General features: G+C 36.2%; 1 protein-coding gene across 5 annotated transcripts in view; it reads right to left on the minus strand.

Moving 5' to 3' along the window:
- ESRRG (estrogen related receptor gamma) overlaps window positions 1–22,561 on the minus strand; it is a 736,743-nt gene that overhangs the window by 247,326 nt on the left and 466,856 nt on the right. The window contains exon 1 of one of the 5 annotated variants that reach the window (XM_006155833.2): window positions 17,456–17,586. The exons of the other annotated variants lie outside the window; for them this stretch is intronic. Within the exon in view, the coding sequence (XP_006155895.1) occupies window positions 17,456–17,511 (56 nt within the window). The 5' untranslated portion in view covers window positions 17,512–17,586. Of the gene's footprint in view, window positions 1–17,455; window positions 17,587–22,561 lie in introns of those variants that run through there. 5 annotated transcript variants of the gene reach the window in all.

Here is a 22,561-nt window from a genome sequence, read left to right on the forward strand (position 1 = left end):
ATATTCAGGACCCAAAGGTACAGTTCTTAATTGTATTCAGGATTCTAGCTTCATGTCAGTTCTGAAAAGCCACAGCCAGAAATTCAGGATGGAAGTTTCAATTGACTTAGTTGTATAGAAAACTTACTGCTACTTAAATTTTCTAGGTTATTTTTTTGAAGACTGACCCTCTGTTTCGATTGGAAACTTTGACATGAACAGAGCCATTTTTAAATGATTTGTATGCATTCATGATCATTCTATATTCTTATCATTTATTTCAGGGTTTTAACCCCCGATGTTTTATGCTGGTGCTTTCTCAGTGAGTTTTTCTTTTTAAAGACTGGTGAAGATTTCAGAATGCATTCAGGCACTATGCACAAAGAAAGATGCATCCAGTTTAAACACTCTACCTCAGCTGAAAAAAAAAAAAAAATAAAGTGAAGAGGATTCCAAGAGGGGGGAGGGCGAGTAATAGAAGATGAGTCAGGAAGTCTACAAGGAAAAAAGATATTTTCACCAATATTTTGCAAAAAAAAAAAAAAACAAATGAAGGCAAACAGGTGAGATGACTCAAGCTCATGTTTGTAGTTACATAAAAGTAAGCTTCCCTTGACATAAATGGAGTGGAGGAGATAAAAAAAAAATCATATTTTTATAGCCTTTGGGTGTTGCAGAAAATATTGGCTGTGCCCAATTTGAGATAGTTCTTTGTCTCATGGTTCTAGTGTCATTTCCAAAAGTGTGGCACTTCTCTTTCTAAATCACTAATCCTATAGTGCTATAACACACACCCCAAAAAAATCACACTGCATACTACTTGCATTCGGAAACTTGCACCATCACGATGCCAAGCTATCATGAGACAGGAACTCAGTCACATGCAGCATAAATTTTAATTGAGCATAAACACTTGACAAAAACTCTCCCGAGATATTTCTGGCATATTCTGATTGGCAATGGTATCACGATACCATGACTTTAATCCTATAAACTTAACGGATGCCAATATAAATCTTATTACCTAACTTCACTAATCATCTAATTATAAACATCTAAACATGCAAAGGACAATAATTTTAATGGTCTGAATAAAACCAATCTGTATCTTCAAAATAAGTAAATGAATGAATGAATGAATAAAATACCTAAATACAATACATCCACTGAAGAGCTGCTGCAAAGACTCAGAGAACTGCTTTGAATTTAATCTTCAAGTCCTCAGGCAAATTGAAATCCCAGGCTTGGGGGGAACTTTACCAGGAAGTTTTGTAGAAATGCTGGACAATGACACTAGCTGGGAGGTTATCTCAAGATTCAGGGCAAGGTTTCTTTATAAAAACTCCCTTTCCAAAGTCATTTACTTCAATTAAAATGAGTTTACTAATTTCAACCTTCCCTCAAAGTCAAACAGCATCAATCTTTCAGAGTTCAAATAAATTCCTCTTGCTTCCCCACAACCTGCAAAACGTATTTTCTTACATGATCTTTTAAAGCATTTTCTTTCCTTTCATTACCATCTAAAAACCAAATCTTATGAAGTAATTTCAACCATTTTAAGATTTAACGACAACTTTGGTGATCAAATCTTCAAAGGCTTCCCAAAGAGGGTGAGTCAGGCCCATACTTTAGCTGAAGATGCAGAGAAGCAAGAGCAGACCAGAATATTCCAAGACCACAGTTACCTCCTCATGATATTCAGGACCCAAAGGTACAGTTCTTAATTGTATTCAGGATTCTAGCTTCATGTCAGTTCTGAAAAGCCACAGCCAGAAATTCAGGATGGAAGTTTCAATTGACTTAGTTGTATAGAAAACTTACTGCTACTTAAATTTTCTAGGTTATTTTTTTGAAGACTGACCCTCTGTTTCGATTGGAAACTTTGACATGAACAGAGCCATTTTTAAATGATTTGTATGCATTCATGATCATTCTATATTCTTATCATTTATTTCAGGGTTTTAGTGCCTAAGACGATGCCTACACATCGTGAAAAATTTTTGAATGCATAATCAAGAAAATGCATTAAAATTGATGACTTCGGTGATTTAAAAAATTGCAAAGGAATGCATGTAGTCTTTTTTTGATACACATATGGAGTTACTATAAGCAATCAATTTGACATCAGACAGTTGGTTATAAAAAATACACTTCAAAAATCAATTTTAAACTGATATCCTCTAAACCTGATTTCATTAACTATCATTAAGCCATGTGCCCACAACTCAATTACTGTATTTGACAAAGGGTACTTACAAATACTAAGCAGGAGAGAATGGACATCTCTTAGGGAGATAGGCACTAGAAAGCAAGTGGTATTAAATGCACGTTTTTAAGATAGTCACTGCAAAATTAAAACAATTTTTACAATGTGTACGACTAATGATCTGGACATTCTTGGTGTAGTCAATGTATGGTAAGACTACTTCGGTTAAACTGGCAAAAATATTACTTCTGAAATAAAAATGGTGGCAAAGTCTCAGAAAATTAAATATCCATTTGGAAAAAAAACAGTAAGTGTAAGTAAAAGTGAAGAATGAGTAATTGCAATTTAAATCCTAGATATAAAAGGTAATAAAGGTAATATATATTACCATGATGCTGCTAAAAGAGAATGATAATTTCTATATTTTACATTTCTAAGTATTCTTTTATTTAAGTGTGTATGATATTCTCTACCAGGTTCATCTTATATAAATACCTACATTGGAACATATTGTTGTATGTTCATAAATCAGGGTAATGGTATTACATACCTATACAAAAAAATACATTTGTGTGTGTTAAAAGAAGAATTAGTTAATGTGTATGCACATACACATATACTTGCAAAATACAAGTTTGCGTAGGTGTAATATAGAAAACATATGCAAATTTTAATCTAATATATAGTCAATACACAAGAATTAGTAAAATTTAAAAAGAGAAGCATATTTACATGCTACATTTTTTTCTTAAACAATGTATTGACAGTGACTAAACTGCTCTGAATTCAAAGCAATGCTCTCTTTGCTAAACTCATGCAGTCACCTATATTAACTATGACTGCTTCTGCCAACTTTCCTGTTTATATGTATTCGGTGCTGATTTAAAAAAAAAAAAAACCTTGAAGGGGTACATAATACCTAATAAAATGACTTATTTTACCTATTTGTGGTCTACCTAAAGAAGTGGTGGTATCAAGTCATACAATGTAACACAAAAATATCTTAGAATAAACCAACTATTCATATTTTTTTAAGGTGGGACATAGGGCACATCAAATGACTATCAACCTTGAAATTATAAGTCAGAACCGTTTCTGCCATAGTAACCTGTAATCCTGCTTTGAGATGTACCCAGACATTTTTATTTTTCCCTGCTCTTCCCCTCTGAAAGTCTTAGGTGAATTTTCTAAATATGTTTTGAGTTTACATTTTCAAAAAGAGAGAGAAGGAGTGCATAGTCTTTCGTGTGCCTTCTCTGCACCTAAAACGAGCCGTTTACATAGCCCATTGAACACTGTTTAGTAAACAGAGAGTGCACAGGTCCAGGGTGGCTTCTATCTTCCAGTCCTGCCGTCTTTTTAAAAGCAAGGCAGGGGTTCTGTTTTTAGTACACACTTGGGTTCAGTGTTAATCCTGTTTTATGTTGTTCACACCTGCTGCTGACTAGCAGCCTGCTGATGGGCTGGGGTTCTTGCAGCTCTGAGAAATGCCCCTAACTGAGCAGCGGGACAAAAGCTACTGTACAAATCTGAAACAAAGCCTGATCAGGGTTCAGAAGACAGGAGAAGCAGACCCCACAGATTCTTGCCTCTCGTTTGCAAATAAGGCTCTGCTGTCCCAAGTTTGCCACCCAACACAGCATGTAACCAATTGCTCTTTTTTTAGGGGAGAGGAACTGAATCCCACTGGGTTATTTATATTTCTGAGCTTTTATTATTATTTTCTTATAAAATGGATACATTTTTAAAATGTTTTAATCAGCTGCAACTGTTCTGTGTCCTACCAAATGAATCTGTACTTATACATAATTATTCATTTGAAATGCCCTATAGTCAATTCACAGAATTTTATATCCAAAATGAACAGAGAGAGAGACAGTGTGTGTGTGTGCGTGTGTGTGTGTGCGCGCGTGCTCATTCTGCCACTGGTGGGCTCAGTGTCATTAGGACAGTGACTTCTGTGCTAAGACTTTACTCTCCCCATGCCCCCACTCCCCTGCGCTGCATGTGCCTAATAGGCAACATCAAAAGGAATGATTTCTTTTTTGATCTTGGTACCAGTGATAAATCAAATTCAGTGTCACAGGGAGAGGGGGAAATACGCTACGAAGGGAAAACTCCAAGTCTGCCAGTGGGACTAGTCAGAGGTATTTACTCAGTCAAGTTCCATTAAACAATAGCCACCCTCCTTCTCTCCAAAACAAGATAGAAGTTGGTGTGTGTTTATCCAGTGCGAGGAAAACTTACCCTGTCCCAACGTGACCCGAAGTCAAAATGTACTTGTGTTGCCATTTCCAGTGCTGGCATCAGAGCCTCCTCAGTTACCTATAGACAGAGCCAACTTCCTTCCTATCTGGGAGCCAGTTTCTGTCCACAGGTGGGTACAGAACACTGCTACTGACCAGCACAGGCCAGCACCAATACAAACTGCACATCTGGGGGTGGGGTCCAATGGTGGCTCTAGGATCATTTTATTGCACCTCCTGAAGCACTTTTTCTGACTGCACTGGCCAAGAAAGCACTGCTGACTATGCCAACTTGGGCCGTTCTGCATCTGTCTGCTCCATGGTGGCACGCAGATTTAACGGAGTCCAGTTTTCATACTTCTCTGGGAGAAGCATGGATTGCACTAACTAGCATATGAAGGTTCTCATAATGAATGAGTATGAGGAGGAGGTATTTGAGGTGTCGGCATCTTTCCCCCAACTTCCTTCCAAGCCCTTTAGCCTTAGCAATGTGCTCTTTGGGGCAATTGGTACTACTGTACTTCCTGATATGACGAGGCTCCTTTCTGGTTTCTGGCATGGCCTTCCTCAACAGATAAAACATCTACACGGGTTCTCGGAAACAGCCTAACTCCCAGAGAGAAATGTCAGATAAATGCCTACTTCTTCAGTGTGTACAATCTTGTGTACTTGGCAACTCTCCCTGCTGTTAAAGGGGGAAAAAAGTTGCTAAAAGTATTATGTTTATCATAATTGTAGACAAGATTCATGGGTCTCCTATAATCTGAAACAGCCAATCACAAAATTAAAAAAAAAATTCAAAATAGTTGTCCCTTTCAATTTGAGTATAGAGTATGAACAGAATAGAAATATATTAAATTATGTTAAACTCTATCACACTGCTGATATTTGACCACTTTTAGACCTGCAAAAAAGAGCAACTTCCTATGGGTCAAATGAATAGACTTAGAATCCCATTACTTCATTTTCATGCAACAAGCCTAATGAATTTGTCAGAGATTTTCCAGATTCTAAATTTGACTTTCTTATTGATTTTCCCTCAGAAAGCCAACTCTACAGTTTTTTGTTTTTAAATTAATATCAAAATGAGAATATTTATTGAAGTAGGTTTTTAAGATTTGAAGCTATTTAGTCCTTGAGTCCAAAGGGAGGTGCTTTAAAATGGACTAGTGCTTGCACAAATACCTTTATCTTCTAGCAGTCCAAATTTCACCTGAAATCGAGTTTTGCACATGAAAATTCTTATATACTTCATTGGAGTGTTTACTCATCTTTGGGGGAGAAAAACTGAGCCATGCCATAGGACGTTAAGGGTATGTGTTTCACTCCAAGTGCCAGCTCTGCCCAGGCAAGAAGCAGGAGAGAAGTTCTTATCCTGAGGTCTTTGACTGGAGAACTTGCAACATGGATGATTTTGTTTCCCCAACGACTTTGTAAGTTTGCTCGGGACAGAAATAATTCAGTGGATCAGCGGTGGTAGCGGCTTTCAGATCAAATGATATTTAGTGGTTTGCATGTAGTATTGCAATGTGACGGATACCCTCAGCTAGGAAGGGAAAATGAGAAGCTCTGTGCTTGATCAAGGGTCTCTACCTGCTCATGCCTCCCAGCACAGCTCCTAAGCGTGCCCACTTCTGAAGAAAGTTTAAGACCACCTTATTTTGATTATAGTGCTTTCCTCAGGCAGGAATTTTTATTTCCGTTTGCATCTTAAACCATTACGTTTCCAGTGATGCATTTTTATGTTTACAATTGACATCTTCATAAAAGAATGAAACCTTTGAGCAACAGCTCCAAAGCATGAAGGTTGCCTGCAGTAAGTACTTAAATTATTTTACACCTAAATGGAGCCCAGTTGTTTTTAGTTAAAATTTAATAAACCCTAAACTGATGACCTTTCTTCCACAGAAAGGCCCCGAGTTGCAAAAATGAACTTTCCAATGAAATATATTTTAAGGAACTAGTGCTGAACAAAGGGCTATTTAAAGCTGAACGCTTTGTCAATTTATCAGCTTGTGAACATTCTGTTCCTGAATTCCCCACTGCTGCTGAACGTATAGAACAGTGGTGGCCTTGCTTAATCGAATACTATTGATTCGAGTGTGTCACAGTGATCTCATTGAGAGTAATCAATAGTAATCCAAAATCAATCAATCTGCTCTTGCACTATCATTTATCAAATCTGAATACGCCAAATTATTTGTAGGCGTCAAATTACAAAGAAGAGAAAATGGTAGAACTGGGAGAGTTAATGGTTTATATTGAAGAGCAAAACCAATACCTCTTTTCTTGAGGGGAGGTGTTTTAAAATGGACTATTACTTGAACAAATACATTTATCTTCTCATTAAAGGATCCTAGATTTGTAATTAATCTCATTTCATTCGGAGGGGGGGAGGGGAGAACGATTTATTTTATAGGAGCTTGCTGGATCAGCACTAGTGCTATAAACTTACAGATGCCCTAACTCATTTAACAACAACAGCACACCAGTATTTTCCAAGTCTGATAAGCTAAGTTTCAAACGCCTGTCACCCATCTGCTAGAAAAACAAGGAGACTCCATTGACATAGGACACAACTGCATCTTCTAACATCAGAAATGATGTTTAATAGAATCGGAGTGGAAAAGGGAATACTTAATTTCTCCAGAGAATGTACAGCATAGATGCACCTGCTTATCAAAGAAGCTGCTGTTGATGTTGAAGGTTTCTTTATCAACATATTCACCTGTAATTGAGTCAAGGTAATAAATCCTTCTGTTCATTACAGCACACTCAAAAGCACCCCTCCTATTTAACTTGAATGAAAAAAGGCACAGAGTGTCTAAAACATTTACTTTTGCTAATGTAAAAGTGTTGGCATTTTACTTCATTCCCGATAAGCTGGTGCCAGTAGAAGTGATTATTCTTTTCTTATTCAAAGCCTATCAGCATTTCGAAAAGCTCTCTCAATCTTATCAGGTGTATGAACAGCACAGTTACTGAAAACAGTTTGTACTGCTCGTCTCTCTTTCTGCCAGGCTATCTGATAAACCCCCAACTAACTAACTGTATTTACACACAATCACACAGAAGTTGTATCTTCTAGGCACTCCAGTCAGATTCCAGTTTGCCATAGGTTTTTCTGCTGTGACATTACCTAACAAAAATGTCAGCAGCAAGTATCCCACACTGACAACAATCAAGAAAACACTATAAAAGCACTCAACTAGAATGCACAACAAACAGAAACACAGAAAAACAAATAAGAAAAATTGAAGGCAATCTCTTTGGAATTCAGAAGGAAAATAAAGTGTACTGCGGATGCAAATATGGATGAATATCATGCACTTACCTTTTACCAAAGTAAATGATCCTTTAGCAAAATAGATGAATAGAAACAGAAATTTAAGGGGAAAAAAAAAGAAAAAGAAAAGAAAATACTGCTGAGATTGAGGAGGGGAAAGTGTTCAGGAAAGTGTTTTAGAACTGAGCAGGCATTTCCCCCACATTTCAGGTCATCGCATGTGGAGGCAGAGAGGGTCTATGATGTAAGCAAAGTAAGACAATAGACAATATCACCGAACTTACCCCATAAACTGAAGACAAGATAGAAAGCAAGGCTGTCACATATGGTGACCACATTCTCAGGATAGATTTTCCAATCATTAAAACCCTCATAAATGCTCTAGACATTAAAGTTTTGTTCACTATAAGGAAATAAAGAAATAAAAAAAAATACAATTTGAGTTTTTAACCTCTTATTATTTTTCTTATTCTTCAGACTTAACCAACTGAATAGTTCAATATAAAGATATGAAAAAAAAAAACACAAAAGAATCATCACCCCAATCAATGTAAGCAGATGCTCTGTTCTCCCTTTCTGTCTGTTAAAAAATGCTTAGAGCAGTTCATAGAAATCGAGAGACACACCTAATCATTTAAGGGTAGTACTTTGGTGCATGGAAGACAACATGGCATTTCTAGAACATAAGAGAAATCTGAAATTTACTTGAAAAACTGAGTAACAATGTAGACATTAAAGTTTTGTTCACTATAAGGAAATAAAGAAATAAAAAAAAATACAATTTGAGTTTTTAACCTCTTATTATTTTTCTTATTCTTCAGACTTAACCAACTGAATAGTTCAATATAAAGATATGAAAAAAAAAACACAAAAGAATCATCACCCCAATCAATGTAAGCAGATGCTCTGTTCTCCCTTTCTGTCTGTTAAAAAATGCTTAGAGCAGTTCATAGAAATCGAGAGACACACCTAATCATTTAAGGGTAGTACTTTGGTGCATGGAAGACAACATGGCATTTCTAGAACATAAGAGAAATCTGAAATTTACTTGAAAAACTGAGTAACAATGAGTTCCTGACCCCAGGAAAGAATCTCAGCTTGAGCTTCTGTGCATACATTGTCCATTTGTTCCTCACCTCTCTTTGCTGAATGGCTAGGAGAGAACAGAACAAGGCAGCCACATGCTCCCACCTGAGCCCAACTCCTGATGCTGTCTAGACTCCAAGAACAGAATGAGCCTTCCTTTAGATGTGTAGAGCAATAAGATGAATTAGCCAAGTGTGTAGTTCAGTACAATTCAGCTGATGGTTGCTTTTCCATCTGTGACACTATGATCCCATGACTGATGAGGCAGGTCTCACTCAAGTCTATGGATAAAAGGGATGTTTCTGTCATTTCACAGGACTTGGCACCAACTGTATACCGTCACTTTCTCATAGGAAAAACACATGGTCACATCAACCATATACACATGTCCCTTCTCTGGTCACGAGCAGTTGGTTATAGGTGTAATATTCCTCCTCAAAATAGCTCTTCTGTTTTAATGAATGACATAAATAAAGCACTGTCAGACTATTCTGTTACTTATGAAAAAAGGCATACTAATTAACATGGCCATCTTATATTTTTGGAGATGTTAAAATTCTATGATGGTTTGGAATCATAGAGGGCAAAGGGCAGTGGACTGTACAACCTATTTGAATTTTTTTTTCTCAAATACATACCTCAGGCTCTTTCGCTTTTCTTATTACCTGCTATTTTTGCCAACTCTGGATATCACTTTAGATATATGATTAATAGGCTTTGACTGTTCTTTTCAAAGCAAAATACATTTTTCTAAATATTGTTATATATGAGCTGCTTCAAAGAGTATTGTTTTACAAATATTTTAATTTATATTGTGAATCCTAAATATAAAGAAAATTAATTTTTTAACAAGTTCTTTGTTTAAATTCTCAAAAGCCATTAAAATGAGTAAAATCTTCCCAGAGCAGATTAAAAAAAAAAAAAGGCATTTACTCAGATATTCTGATAATGAAGCAAAACAGAGAATTTAGTGTGCTTCTGCCTATTCTCTGTGGGTAAGTTCTTGATTAACTTTTTAAATTTTTATTTTTTATATATTGAAGAAGCCATACCAAAAAAAGCACGAGTTTTCCTTCCCAGCAAACGTATGCAAAGTACGACAAAAAGAGACATCTTCTGCTAAAAGTGGATTGCCTATGCTCTTGACTCTCCATTTCTTTAAGTTTTAATTTATTTCATAAATAAAAGTAAGATTCTCTCCTACAGATTGTTTTTTTAATCTCATTTTACTTTCAAGTCGAAAAATTTGAATAAGCTTTAAGTTATGCTTTTTTTTTTCCAGCAGAACTTATTGCCCATGTTATTAATAATCTTAACAGTTAGTTTTCAAAGAGAAGCAAGCAAACTGGTTTTCATGATGCTTACACCAGCCATTAATCTCTTATTTAATATGAGAATTTATTGGCAGCTTCCTTTTTATTTAGCACTATCTTAACCAATTGTTTGCAGAGAAGGTGTCTGATGAAGCAAAGTTAAATTGACACGTCTGTGATATGCCTGACAGCCCTCAGTATGCCCAATATTAATTTGTTTTCTTTGGCCAGGTATGTGCTGCCAAAGCATATTACACATAATGTGTACTTCCAATCAAAATGACAAGAAGTATATATGTAATTTTGTTTCATTTGAAGCAATCTGAGAAGGCACAGATGAGTGTATATGTCAAAGCCTGCTTTTTATAATTAAAATATAAGTTTACTTTTCAGTTCTTTCTTCAGCATGAAATCTAATCTTAAATCAGCTCCCCATAAGTTTTATTAACACTTTAATTGAAGTATTTAATAGATGTCGAATGCCAAAAGCTAGTGTTTTCATTTACCATATTATGTGAAAGAATTTCATTTAGCCATAGGTTGTATTTCTAATGGCTAGTGTTTTCTGGTATATGTCTGTATTTAGATGCACATACAGACCTATGCCAATATACTGAAATGGACTTTAATGGACCAGCAAGAAGCCAATTTCTTTAACTCTATTTTCTCTTTCATTGCTTTGCCTTAGTGAGTTACCTTCCAAATATACATGTATTGCCATAAATTAAAATGGCATATCATTTGAAGAAGTCAAAATATAAAAGGCAAGATTCCTTCAAAATACTTTTTAAAAAAGGATAAGGGACGGGGGAATGTATGTATATGTATACACACACACACACACACACACACACACACCATACATCAAATCTAAAACTTAATTCAGTGATTTTGGATATTTGATTAGAAAACACATTTGGGAAATACTGTCCAAATCAGAGAAAAAGAAACATCTGGCACTTTCCAAAAAAGAAAAAGTAGGTAAAAACTGTTTCTAAAACTTTAAATAGGAATTATTTTTATTAGCTGATGTTTCCTAGACCTTAGAAAGTATAAGTCTAAAATGAACTTCAAACAAGAATAGTCAGGTAAATCCTTCAAAAGGCAGAAGGCTGTCACTTACCAACCTCAGATAATAAAAGAGCTAACTTTGATCTGATGGATTGGCATAAAGAAACAGCAGAATGTTTTCTTTTAAACACAGAAAAAATAAATATATTTGTTAAAGTGTCATGCCAACCAAGGTAGAAAATGAATCTAGGAATTTACACAGGAACATAAATTCTAACAAGAATTAAAATAGAAAGGATAATAGTGTTAGTGTTTCCTCTCAACACTTACTCAGATTTACTGGGTAACATCACAGACCTCTAAACTGATCTTTTAGGATAAAATTATGATGTGCTTTAGATAAATATAATTCTTATTAGTTCTATATATTTGCTCTTAACAGAAAAATAAGCAAATGACATATTTATGTAGTACAGATAAATAAAATTCATATTGAGCATTTATTTGAAAGCTATTATGTTTTATGTTAAGATGTATTTGTCAGGCCCAACTGTCTAAGACAAGAATGTAGCCAAGAGTTAATTCAAAATTGTTTCTTGGATATGGGCCCAAAGTACTAAATTATGCATTGAATATCAGTAGTTTATTTCCTATTTTACAAATTATTTATGATTACTAGATATTGAATACACAAATGACAATAATTAGAAAATGTTTTAATCAGAAATAAATGTACTGACTGATTAGGTTACTTGTTACCAGTCTACTAAATAGTTGTTACATCAATTCAGTTTAAAAATCAGACTTGGTAAATACCTGAAATAACAATTCCAGGTTTAAATCATGTCTGGCAAATTTAACTGGCAACTACCTGATTAGAGTAATTCTTGAGATCTACTTTATTATATAAATCTACAGGAACACTCTTAGCAATATACATAGATTTCACACGTACACCTCTTCTCATATATATGCGTATTTCACATGCATACTATCCATGCACTCAAACACACGTGTGTGTGTGTGTGTGTGTGTGTGTGTGTGTGTATGTGTGTGTGTATCCTAGCGACTGCTTTGGATTTTAAAGTACCCTATGTGGATTTATTAATAGTTGTATGGATCATGTATAGCCGGATATACATGGGTATGAATATAATAATCAATGGCAAAATATAAAGAACGCAATCAGAAGACTGTCAAGCGGCAGAGATGCGTGGTGTCATCCCTGAACTATCAAATATACACCTAAGTATGATTGGAGAAAGAGAGGTTAAATATTTCACTGTCAGAGAATGTCGAGAACTGCAATTCATTTCTATCTCATGTGCTTTAGGACAATGACAATTTAATACAAGGCCAGTGGATGTAAAAGAGATAAAAACTGAACAAACTGGGCCAGTGTAATCAAAGATTTTCTCCAGAGAGCTGGCTAGGGCCGGAGCTCATATGCACTTAGAACAGATCAACATTGCATTGTTTCTCTCTCCCATGAATCTGCTATGAAGCAAAATTCAGAGCAAAGCTTATCTACTGCACTGACTTTAAAGTTCTATTGAGATACTGCAAATGCTCTGGTCTTATTTCTAAACACTACAAGTAGGTGATTCTAAAAAGTTGATGTGGTACTAATTGGTTTAATACAGACCCCTGCTAATAATTGCCACTTTTCTGAAAAAGTACCCACCTTAAGCATGCATTTGAAGTGATTTTATAAAATGACAGAAAACAAAACCTTCAGGGCTGGATCCTACTTTACAAGTAAAACAAAGAAATAAAAAATTTAGTCACTAGGCTCAGGCAAATGTGGAGGAATTTTTCACAAGTGATACGGACTAGAGATTGGGCATGATGCCTCCCTTCCCAAAGAATGGTCTCTTCTTTGTCTGTAATTCTTGCAGAAGGGAGGTATTGTGAAAGTATTGTTAAATAGAACCATAGAGAAGTTAGCGGCCCTCTTTGATGAATAGCACCAGGTATCTAAAATTAATTGCAAAAGTATGGCCCGGCTAATGAGATGGTCCTTATCTTTTCTCAGCATAGGAAGCACAAGTATTTTTCTGCTGGCTCAATATTTCACCAAAATGCCTAAAGTATTATTAACTAAGTAAAAACCTTATTAAGAGGACTCAAAGACACAAATTATTATAAATTTGAAGATCTGGAAAATTTGGAGTTAAAACTGATCTCCTACGTTATTTTCTTTGTAAACCTTATTTTCCTTTTTTCTTTTTTTTTTTACTTTGAAAAGAACAGCAACAAAAAATCTTCTCGCCATCTTCTCTTAGCATTTTTAAAAGCTTAATTACAATAGCATTCTTCATAAATAGCCAATATATATTACAGGTCAGATTAAATCAAAGAAATATATCAAAGGCCGTCAATTTAGAGTTTAAAGAAAAAAAGAACAATGATACCTTGTTGGGGGGGGAAACACTAGAAAAATGATCATCCATGCAAGAGAATTAATGGAAATCCACAAGGGCTTTGCTAATAACATGGGTTAATTACCGCTGCAACACACGAGGCTCAGTAAATAAAACAGCAGAACTATAAACACATTAAGATGAGAAACCATCACTATAAGAAGAACCCGCCAACACCATCACCTTCTTTGTAAACCTTATTTTCCTTTTTTCTTTTTTTTTTTACTTTGAAAAGAACAGCAACAAAAAATCTTCTCGCCATCTTCTCTTAGCATTTTTAAAAGCTTAATTACAATAGCATTCTTCATAAATAGCCAATATATATTACAGGTCAGATTAAATCAAAGAAATATATCAAAGGCCGTCAATTTAGAGTTTAAAGAAAAAAAGAACAATGATACCTTGTTGGGGGGGGGAAACACTAGAAAAATGATCATCCATGCAAGAGAATTAATGGAAATCCACAAGGGCTTTGCTAATAACATGGGTTAATTACCGCTGCAACACACGAGGCTCAGTAAATAAAACAGCAGAACTATAAACACATTAAGATGAGAAACCATCACTATAAGAAGAACCCGCCAACACCATCACCTTGCCTTTTACCCAGGAAATGCAAGGCTGTTTCCAGCCCTTTCTATAAAAGGAGGGTTTTTAAACTTATCACCAAATGTGCACAGGGTAATACATAAATACCCTGACACAAAGGGCTACTGAAACCAGGATGCCCATCATTGGCTCACCACTCCCATTCAACATTCATTCTACTAACTCAGAAGCACTTCTTGCACTTACTTCAAGAAGAAAATTGCATGTTACATAATACACACCGTCTGGCTATTTCAACAAGATATAGTTTGGGACATAGACAATGATTATTTCATTTTTAGAAAAATAGAATTAGTTTCCTCACGTTAGGGGTGTGACGGGCAAGGTAATGAGACTCTAGAGCTTAAGAAAGCTCACGCCTTCATGCAGCTGGTTGTCACTTCCAGCAATTTACAGAGAAATCGTCTGAAAACCCCACGTATAGCACCTACCTTTAAAGTTGCAGGTGTTTTCAACGGATTTACAGGGAAGAAACGGGAAGAAAACTAATATGAGTGTCAAGTTTGGAGTTTAAGTGTTCTTTCTTAGAAAAATGAATGAAGTATCTGTTCATAGATGTCAAATAATATCACATCTAAAGTGCCTTAAGCAGGCTCCTCTTTCTTTAAAAAAAAAAAAAAGTGTCCACTCTGGCTAAGGGTTTTTATTGTTGTTCTTACTGTATACATTTTTCCTTCTATTTTTAGCCTCTATGATTCAACATTACAGTATTACTTCTAGATAGTTGTATTTCAAATTAATTTAGCTTTTACGAAGGAAAAGATAAGGCAGGGAGGGAAAAAAAATCAAAATTCTGAAGTAGAAAGAGTAGGTTATACAAATAAAAGTTTCACTGCTCCAGACAGGAATGTTCGAACACAAAACTGTTACATTTTCAATGTCTGGATTTCAACCAGGAGGGTGAAATTTTACTAAACTGTTCCCTTCTTGCCTTGTCTGTTTTGGAGTGTTTCAATTGCCTTTCCTTCTTCCAACAGCTGTGACAACTGTTAAAACAGTCAGTAAAATTAAGTCCGCTCTATAATCCTGTAGTCAATGTTACATTTTAATCAGAGGTTGAAAGGGATTCATGTGATGAGCACACTCATTTAGAATGATTAGACTGACACATATGTCAAAATGAGCAGATATATTATTTTCATCTATTTATGCTATCAGCTATTACTGCTATTAAATGTGAAACAAGCTTTCAAGTATTATGTTCTTTAATGTGCTGGCACATTTCCTAAAATAAAAAAATACATAGTTAGAGGTTAACGTTTAGGCTCTCTAAATGGTGGTCAATAAATTGTATGAATCTTTTTTAACAGCCTCCAAAGCAGAAATTGTGCAATATTTTCCTCTGAAACGGCGTAACTCGGGTTTCATTTCTATGTATACCCACACGTGATGGGGTTTAACCCAGTACAATTACTATGAATATTAATAGCATGTATAAATTCTGTGGTTTATTAATTGAGACAGAGAGGCAGATGCGTTGCTTAGCATTAGATCTTTCTGTCTGTCCAGTGAACCACGTAACCATCAGAACTGCACCCAGACAATAAATCTGTATTTTTTAAGATGACTTTTAACTGAGCCAAAAAGAAAGCTAGTTTGAATCTTGCGCCAAAGCCAAAAGGACATGTGCCTAGATTTCATTTAAATGCATCTGCTTTAAGAGGCTTATTTAAACTAATTATTCAAATTAGCTATAAGAAGTTCAATTCAAGGAAACGACTCTAAAAAGGAGCATCTAGGGGATTTTTAAAGTTTGTTTTGTTTATTTATTTACCACAGAAAGTTCAGAACCCGGGTGAGCCTGGCTAATGCATTCTTGCTGACATGAAGACATTTTCAACTCCAGCCCCAGGTACACTAACCTTCAAACTACACTTGAGTGGGCCGTCCTAGCTTGGTTTATTTATCATTTTTATTTCCACACATCTTAAGGTTGTTTCTTCCCTCGAGTGTTTCAAACTGATGTGTGTACAACCTTACGATCTTTCAGGTCCTCCTAAATCCATCTCTTGGCTAATACCCCCTCTACGAGTGTAGATGTGAGAGTGTGTAAGTGTGCCTACACCCACGCACGCGCGCGCACACACACGAGAGCCACTGAGACTGCAAGTCACTTTTCATCTCTTACTTAATTACAAAGCAATGCAATATGCAGTCACTGACAGCTAGTGGACATCTACCTATAATGCACTACCTCATCTTTGAGAGTTTTATATTTTCTTCGCAATCTATAGAAATGTTTGCCAAGAGCACTCTTTGCAGAATTATCACACTTTGGTATTACTGTAATGTGAAAGCTAAGCAATATAACTGACTCTCAGAGAGTGAAAAACCAGTGACAGCTCCTGTGATACCCTAATATTTTATCTTACCAGTGGGTTGAAATTAAGTTTATGACCCACTCATTTACATAAGAACACCTAATTTACTTCTCCTACCCCCTTACTCATTCCTTCCCCCACCTTTAGAAATGTAAACATATATTTCCATGGGCATAAAGGTATTCATAAATACGAATTGAACTGTATGTAAGAACAAAAGTACTTTTCTCTATTTTCTGGACAGGATACATGAAGCAAATGCACAATCTGAGCATTGTCTATGTACGAGGCTATTTTAAAAGTCACTACTGTTTCTTCTTTAGTTTTTTTCCCCCCCTTAAATATTTATAATGTGTGAAAATCTCATGTTACTTAATGGACTGATTTGTCAGTTAAGTGCTGACTTAACGCTAACCATGCAAATAACCTTATTCTAGCCCCTGAATTGCATGGGGCTAGTTTTTAAATTGTTCTCTGAAGGAGAATTAGTAAATGTGCAATTTTGCCTCTAACTCTGCCCGGTAAGAGATGACAGGGCACTGAAAATATCTGTCAAACTGCAAATACATAAGAGGCACTCAATAGTATAAATCATTTTGAATATTGTATTTTAAAACATCTTTCCTTGGGAAAATGGGTCCTAGTAAAAGATGCATTTTAACAGTTCACTAAGCATTTGTGCCAAGTGCCTATTCTTAGCACCTGAATAAGAAGTGACTGTCACACAGCTGTTTTACTGACAGTCACTGAGCTTTGCCTCAAAGGTAACATTGTAGTCAGAGAACAATTCTCGACTTACTGAATTAGGAGATCACCCTCGACACAAAAGGCACAAGACAGACACAAACAAGCACTCGTGCACGCAACCTACCCAGGGCATTACCTGAATCAGTGTGCACGGGTACATTCTGTCCACCCCCCGCCCCCACGCACCGCCACGACGAGTTTAAAAAAGGAAAGAAAAAAGGTACCTACTCTTCCTCGTAGTGCAGGGAAAAAGATTCAGGAAGGCAAAGTTCTACCGAATCCATGTGCGACCGGCAACCATTATTTGTGCACCCCAGCTATAAATCAAAGTTTCCTTGACAGAGCACAGTGCAATTAACACAAATGTTCTCCTAGTGACAAGCCTATAGGCACAGCCAGTTGGGACCAAAGCTCTCACACTCTCCTAATCAAGGACTTAAAGCCCCGATTGGAGCTTATTAATATGAAGTAGGGCTTTACATATGCAGTCCCACCGGCCCAGCCGCGCAGCCGATTGGGGGGCCTCTGCCCAATCAGGAGGGAGGCGACGGGAGGCTGCACCGAGCGAGAGGAGCCAGGCAGGTAGGCAGGGTGCAGAGAGCCGAAGGGGGCAGAAAACTGAGAGTGGGCAGAGAAAAAAGAGAGCCAGGACGAGAGCGGTTGGAACGCTCCCAATAGATACACTGTGGGTTTTTTTTCTTTCTTTCTTTTATTTCTCTCTTTCTCTCTCTCTCTCTTTTTTTTTTTTCCTGAGAAGCTACAAAGGAAACAACTAACTTAACTCTCTAAGCGCTGGAGGGATTTGTCTTTGGTTTCTAGCCTAAGATCTCTTTTGGCTTGAAAAAGAAGAACTCACGCAGACTCTCAGTTAATTTGGGAAAGGATTCTGAGGAAGGTAGAGCATTAAGTTTGTCCTGCCGTTGTCTGTGTTGTATTTCACTGGGGGGGTGTGTGGGGGGGGGCGCTGCCGCTGTGGAGCTCGTACTTTCTCATTGATTCCTAATCGTGTCTTTTCCTGCTTTCCTGACGTACTCTGGGCATTTTAAAAATAAAAACATTCTTCTAAATTGCTCGAGCATGTGAACTGGGATCGTCATTGCTGCAGTTTTACACAACTACGGAAGAGGAAAGTGCTTACTGGCAAACGATTTGAGATAATGTCTATGTAAATTTTATGCGTAAACTCCGTATAGATATTTAATGCGTAGCTTTTTAAAACAAAGGTAAACAACTGCAGGACAATTGGCTCCTTCAGTTTCAGGGTGGGAGACTAAGGCAGTAGAGAAAACAGGACATTAAATTTATTTTTTATGTAAAGACCGCATTTTTTTTTTCCTGGTAGGGAGTGCATTTACTAAACAGGGCAATGAACACATTCTTTACATTGTAGGGAGAGCATTTACTGAACAGGGCAATCAAAGTGTTCTTGGTCATATACCTATATCAATAAACCTCCCAAACTGAGACATAGACAAATACATGAGACTTGACCAACAAATTCAGCTTTCAAATGACATGCAAGTGAATACAGATTTGTTTCTGTACGTAATGCACGCTATGTGCTTTAAAAATCCACGTAGAAAGGTTTCATAAACCATCACAGAGTCTGGCCACTGTAAGAACTACTTAAACAGATAATGATTTATAAAACTAGGTATTCCCATCCAAAGTGTTGGGGGGGGGACAAACAAGACTATAGAAGGCAAGAAGGGTGTTTTTCCTCTTACAGTAGTGTATAGCATGTTCTGCATTCCCATATAACAAAGTGTTTGCTTAGGTCCTATTTTAAACTGCAGAATTTTTTATACCAGCAAAAGTACCTTAGAATAGATACCAGCTCTTTATGGCAGAGAGATAACTGCTACCTTATGGAGTGGAAGTCCCACAGTTTGACTATATTTCAGCTCTACTGCTTACCAACCTTTTGAGTCCTAAGTCTTATAGGACAGAACTTGTATCATCTTTGAAATAAATAAATTAGTTCGGATAGTCCGTGTATGTGTTAAATTCACTAAATCAGAACTCAACTCTCTTTCAACCCTCTCGAATTTCCTAGGTCTTTAAAAAAACAAAATGCTAAAATAGGACTCTATTAAAATTCAGAACATAAAAATGACAGACATGATTTGGTCCCTCTCTCCCCCCAGAAGAAAGCAATGTTCCTGCCATGAATTTATCTAAATCTAAGATGTGGGCCTGCTTCCTCTTATTTGTGGTCTAAATACATATACAAGTTTCTAGATCAGAACTTACAGAGCAAAAACTGTGCCTGAGAATACTTTATAAAAGCAGGTAGTAAAAGCTTAATTACCAGTAGCATTATGCTGTCTATATTGTTAAATGTGAACTCTGCAATTAAGATGTAAATTTGCTTGTGAGCAGTGAATTAAAAGAGCTTTGAGATGTAGAAGAAAATCCAAGCATTCTGCAATACTCGAGGGGGGGGGATAGTCTATTCAGTCGAAAATGAGACATGTAATCATTTTACAATTTGAAAAATAAATAAAAAGACATTTTAAAAGAGAAACCGAATTATTCTAAAAGACAATTAAAAATATGGAAGCTGATACAGCATTGGAAAGAAAGGAAAACAAACAACAACAAAAAAAAACCTTTGGTTCCTATGATTACTATCTTAATTGGAGTCAACTAAAATTCTCAAGGTATTTAATAGACTGAATTGTTCATATTTTAAAAGATAGACCCAAAAAAGTTTCCTTCTTATTTTTGTCCAGGGATGTTCCCTTAAAAAATAAACAATTTACTGTACTTAGTGCATCTTAATGCACTCAAGGAATGCATTCCAATTTTGCACCTGTGCGGAGTCTTGCCCTGCACTCAGTTTCTGTGGATTATCATGCTGTGGCAGAACCTGTTTATTACTCTTTGCAATGGCTTTTTAAAGACAGGATTTGTAGTCAGTTCTTTACCAATGGACCTTAAGTCACCACATTGCATAGACGTGATCTTTTCTCTCCCAGAATTTGCTAATTCTCCTTTGGGTATTTCTTTGCTCTCATTATGAACCATTTGCTGATGGTGATGTGTATTTTTAAACATAGTTAGACTCATATTCATGAATCAGTCTTGTTTCCTGTGCTCACAGAGATATATGGACAAACATACAGTGTCGTTGAACTGATCTTTCACGAACCATATTTCATCTATGCAAGATGCCGTGTTCACAGACATCACTGCTTTCTGAATGACCAGAAACGTACTAGATTTGTAGAGCTGGAGGTTTTTCTCCTTGGGATCAAAGTGTCACCTGTGTATGTCAAGGACCTCAGATTATATTTACCATCTTGAATCCAGTTTAACCAATTTAAAATTTAAAACGATACTACTGCACTCAACGGGAGAGATGCCTTCTAGAATATTTTATAAACACACAGCTCAGTCATCCTCAGCATCTTCCCTAGTACCAGAGTTTTCTCACCTTGAAGAAAAAAGGAATGGATAACCATAGGAAATAGACACATCATGAATAATATTGATCTCAAACCTTCAGGAATCTCAACTACAAAGGATGCGGATAAAAACAAACAAGTAGATAAACAGCCTAGAATAAACACACATTGCTGATCAGTCTCTATATTTCACAATCTTACCACCAGGAGTCTACCCAAATCGGAAAAAACTCCACCCAACCAAAGGCCTCCTTATGAGTATATCACAGACTATTAATGAATGAATTAATATCAGTATTTTATGCATCAGGTCCTTGGTTTATGCGTGGTTTCAGGATCTTCTTCCTTAATATAGCCATGAATAGCTAAGCAACTTCCTTCTCAGTTTCCAACTAATGCATAGACACTCAAAATGCAATTAATTTCCATTTGATAAAACAAAATAACAAACAATACTCAGTGGAAACAAAAGGTGGATTCCTGTGGCTCATATATGTTATAATTTCATTGTACTTCAGTGAGAATCATTTCTTGAAACATTCTAACAATGAATTCTTACATTGCTAAAAGGCGAGGATCTTAGTCCTGCATTATTGCCTATTAATAGCTATTTTTAGCCTTCATCTTCCTGTCTACAACTTAACAAGATTTTAATCTGTATCATAATGCCTATAGTTGTCATTTTTTTGAAGCAGATTTCGTTTCTATATTACACATTGGTCGTTTGTTAGATACTTAAAACCAAACAAGGCATAACAAATTTAAATTTCCAAATTGCCTTATAATCCACCTTTACAGATCTTTCCTCAAGATCATAAAAGCCTTGAAAACCTGTTCAACTTTTTGAACTATTTTCCCTGCTGTCTTTGATGTTTCATGGATAATATATCATACTACAAAAAGCAAACCAAGACTATTACAAACTACTATCTTTAACTCTGAAAGAAAATCTGTGATAACTGGCCCTGGGTTTAAAAAAACAAACAAACAAAAAAAAAAAACAAAAAAAAAAAACACCTTAAACAACAACCGTTGTGACCCAGAGGCCAAGCTCCCTGCTCCTCCTTCAGGAGCTATGTGGCCTTGAGCTGGTAGTCAGGTTTATCTGTCCCTTGTTACCTCATCTGTGAACTGGGATTTCCTTTGTGCTATAAACCTTCTTAAGAACACACCTTTCCCACTGAGAACATGCAGACTTCCTTCGAAGTCAGGATGACTACTTTATATTACCACCAAACCTCTATCAATTCATCACACCTCATTTTCTGTTGCCTTTCATTTCTAGGGCACAGGCTTTGATATTTAAATTATTGTCTCCATTGGCAAGAAGCAATCATTTCTACTGAAAGTGATCGCTTCCACAGGAGCACTAATAAAAACCTTTCCTTTTGACAAACCTCTTGTCCTATAAATCCATCCCATTCCCAAAGCATGGAGTCTACAGGGAAAAAAAGTCCATTCTCTGGGGAGCAGTGGTCTCACTTCCATCTCACGCCACACTCTTCACAGTGTGTTTGTAAAAGTAGTTGAGATGAGGGGAGAGTGGGGGGATGGAGAGAGAACCAGAAAGACAGAGAAACTAATAGAGTCAATTCAGCTTCTGTTTAATTAATTCAGGATTATTTCACTTTCATTTTGTCAAGCTAATAATATACATGGTGAAATGTCACTAAAATTAAATTATAAACTAGAGTCACTCCTATGGGAAAGCCGATTTCAGTTCTGTTGTATTTCCAACATGCTTACCCTGGTAAAATACCACGTACAGTTTATGGTATCCTACAAGCTTTCTATGATCCGCATGGCGTGTATTTACAGAGCAATAGTTAACATTTTGAGATTACACATTAATAAATGAGTTGCAGTTATAGTCCTTCCTGCATGTTAAGCACCACAAGCTAAATGCAGAAAACATTCAAGGTCA

The sequence above is a fragment of the Tupaia chinensis genome, unplaced genomic scaffold, assembly GCF_000334495.1.
Source record: "Tupaia chinensis unplaced genomic scaffold, TupChi_1.0 Scaffold000473_1, whole genome shotgun sequence".
NCBI classification, from domain to species: domain Eukaryota; kingdom Metazoa; phylum Chordata; class Mammalia; order Scandentia; family Tupaiidae; genus Tupaia; species Tupaia belangeri.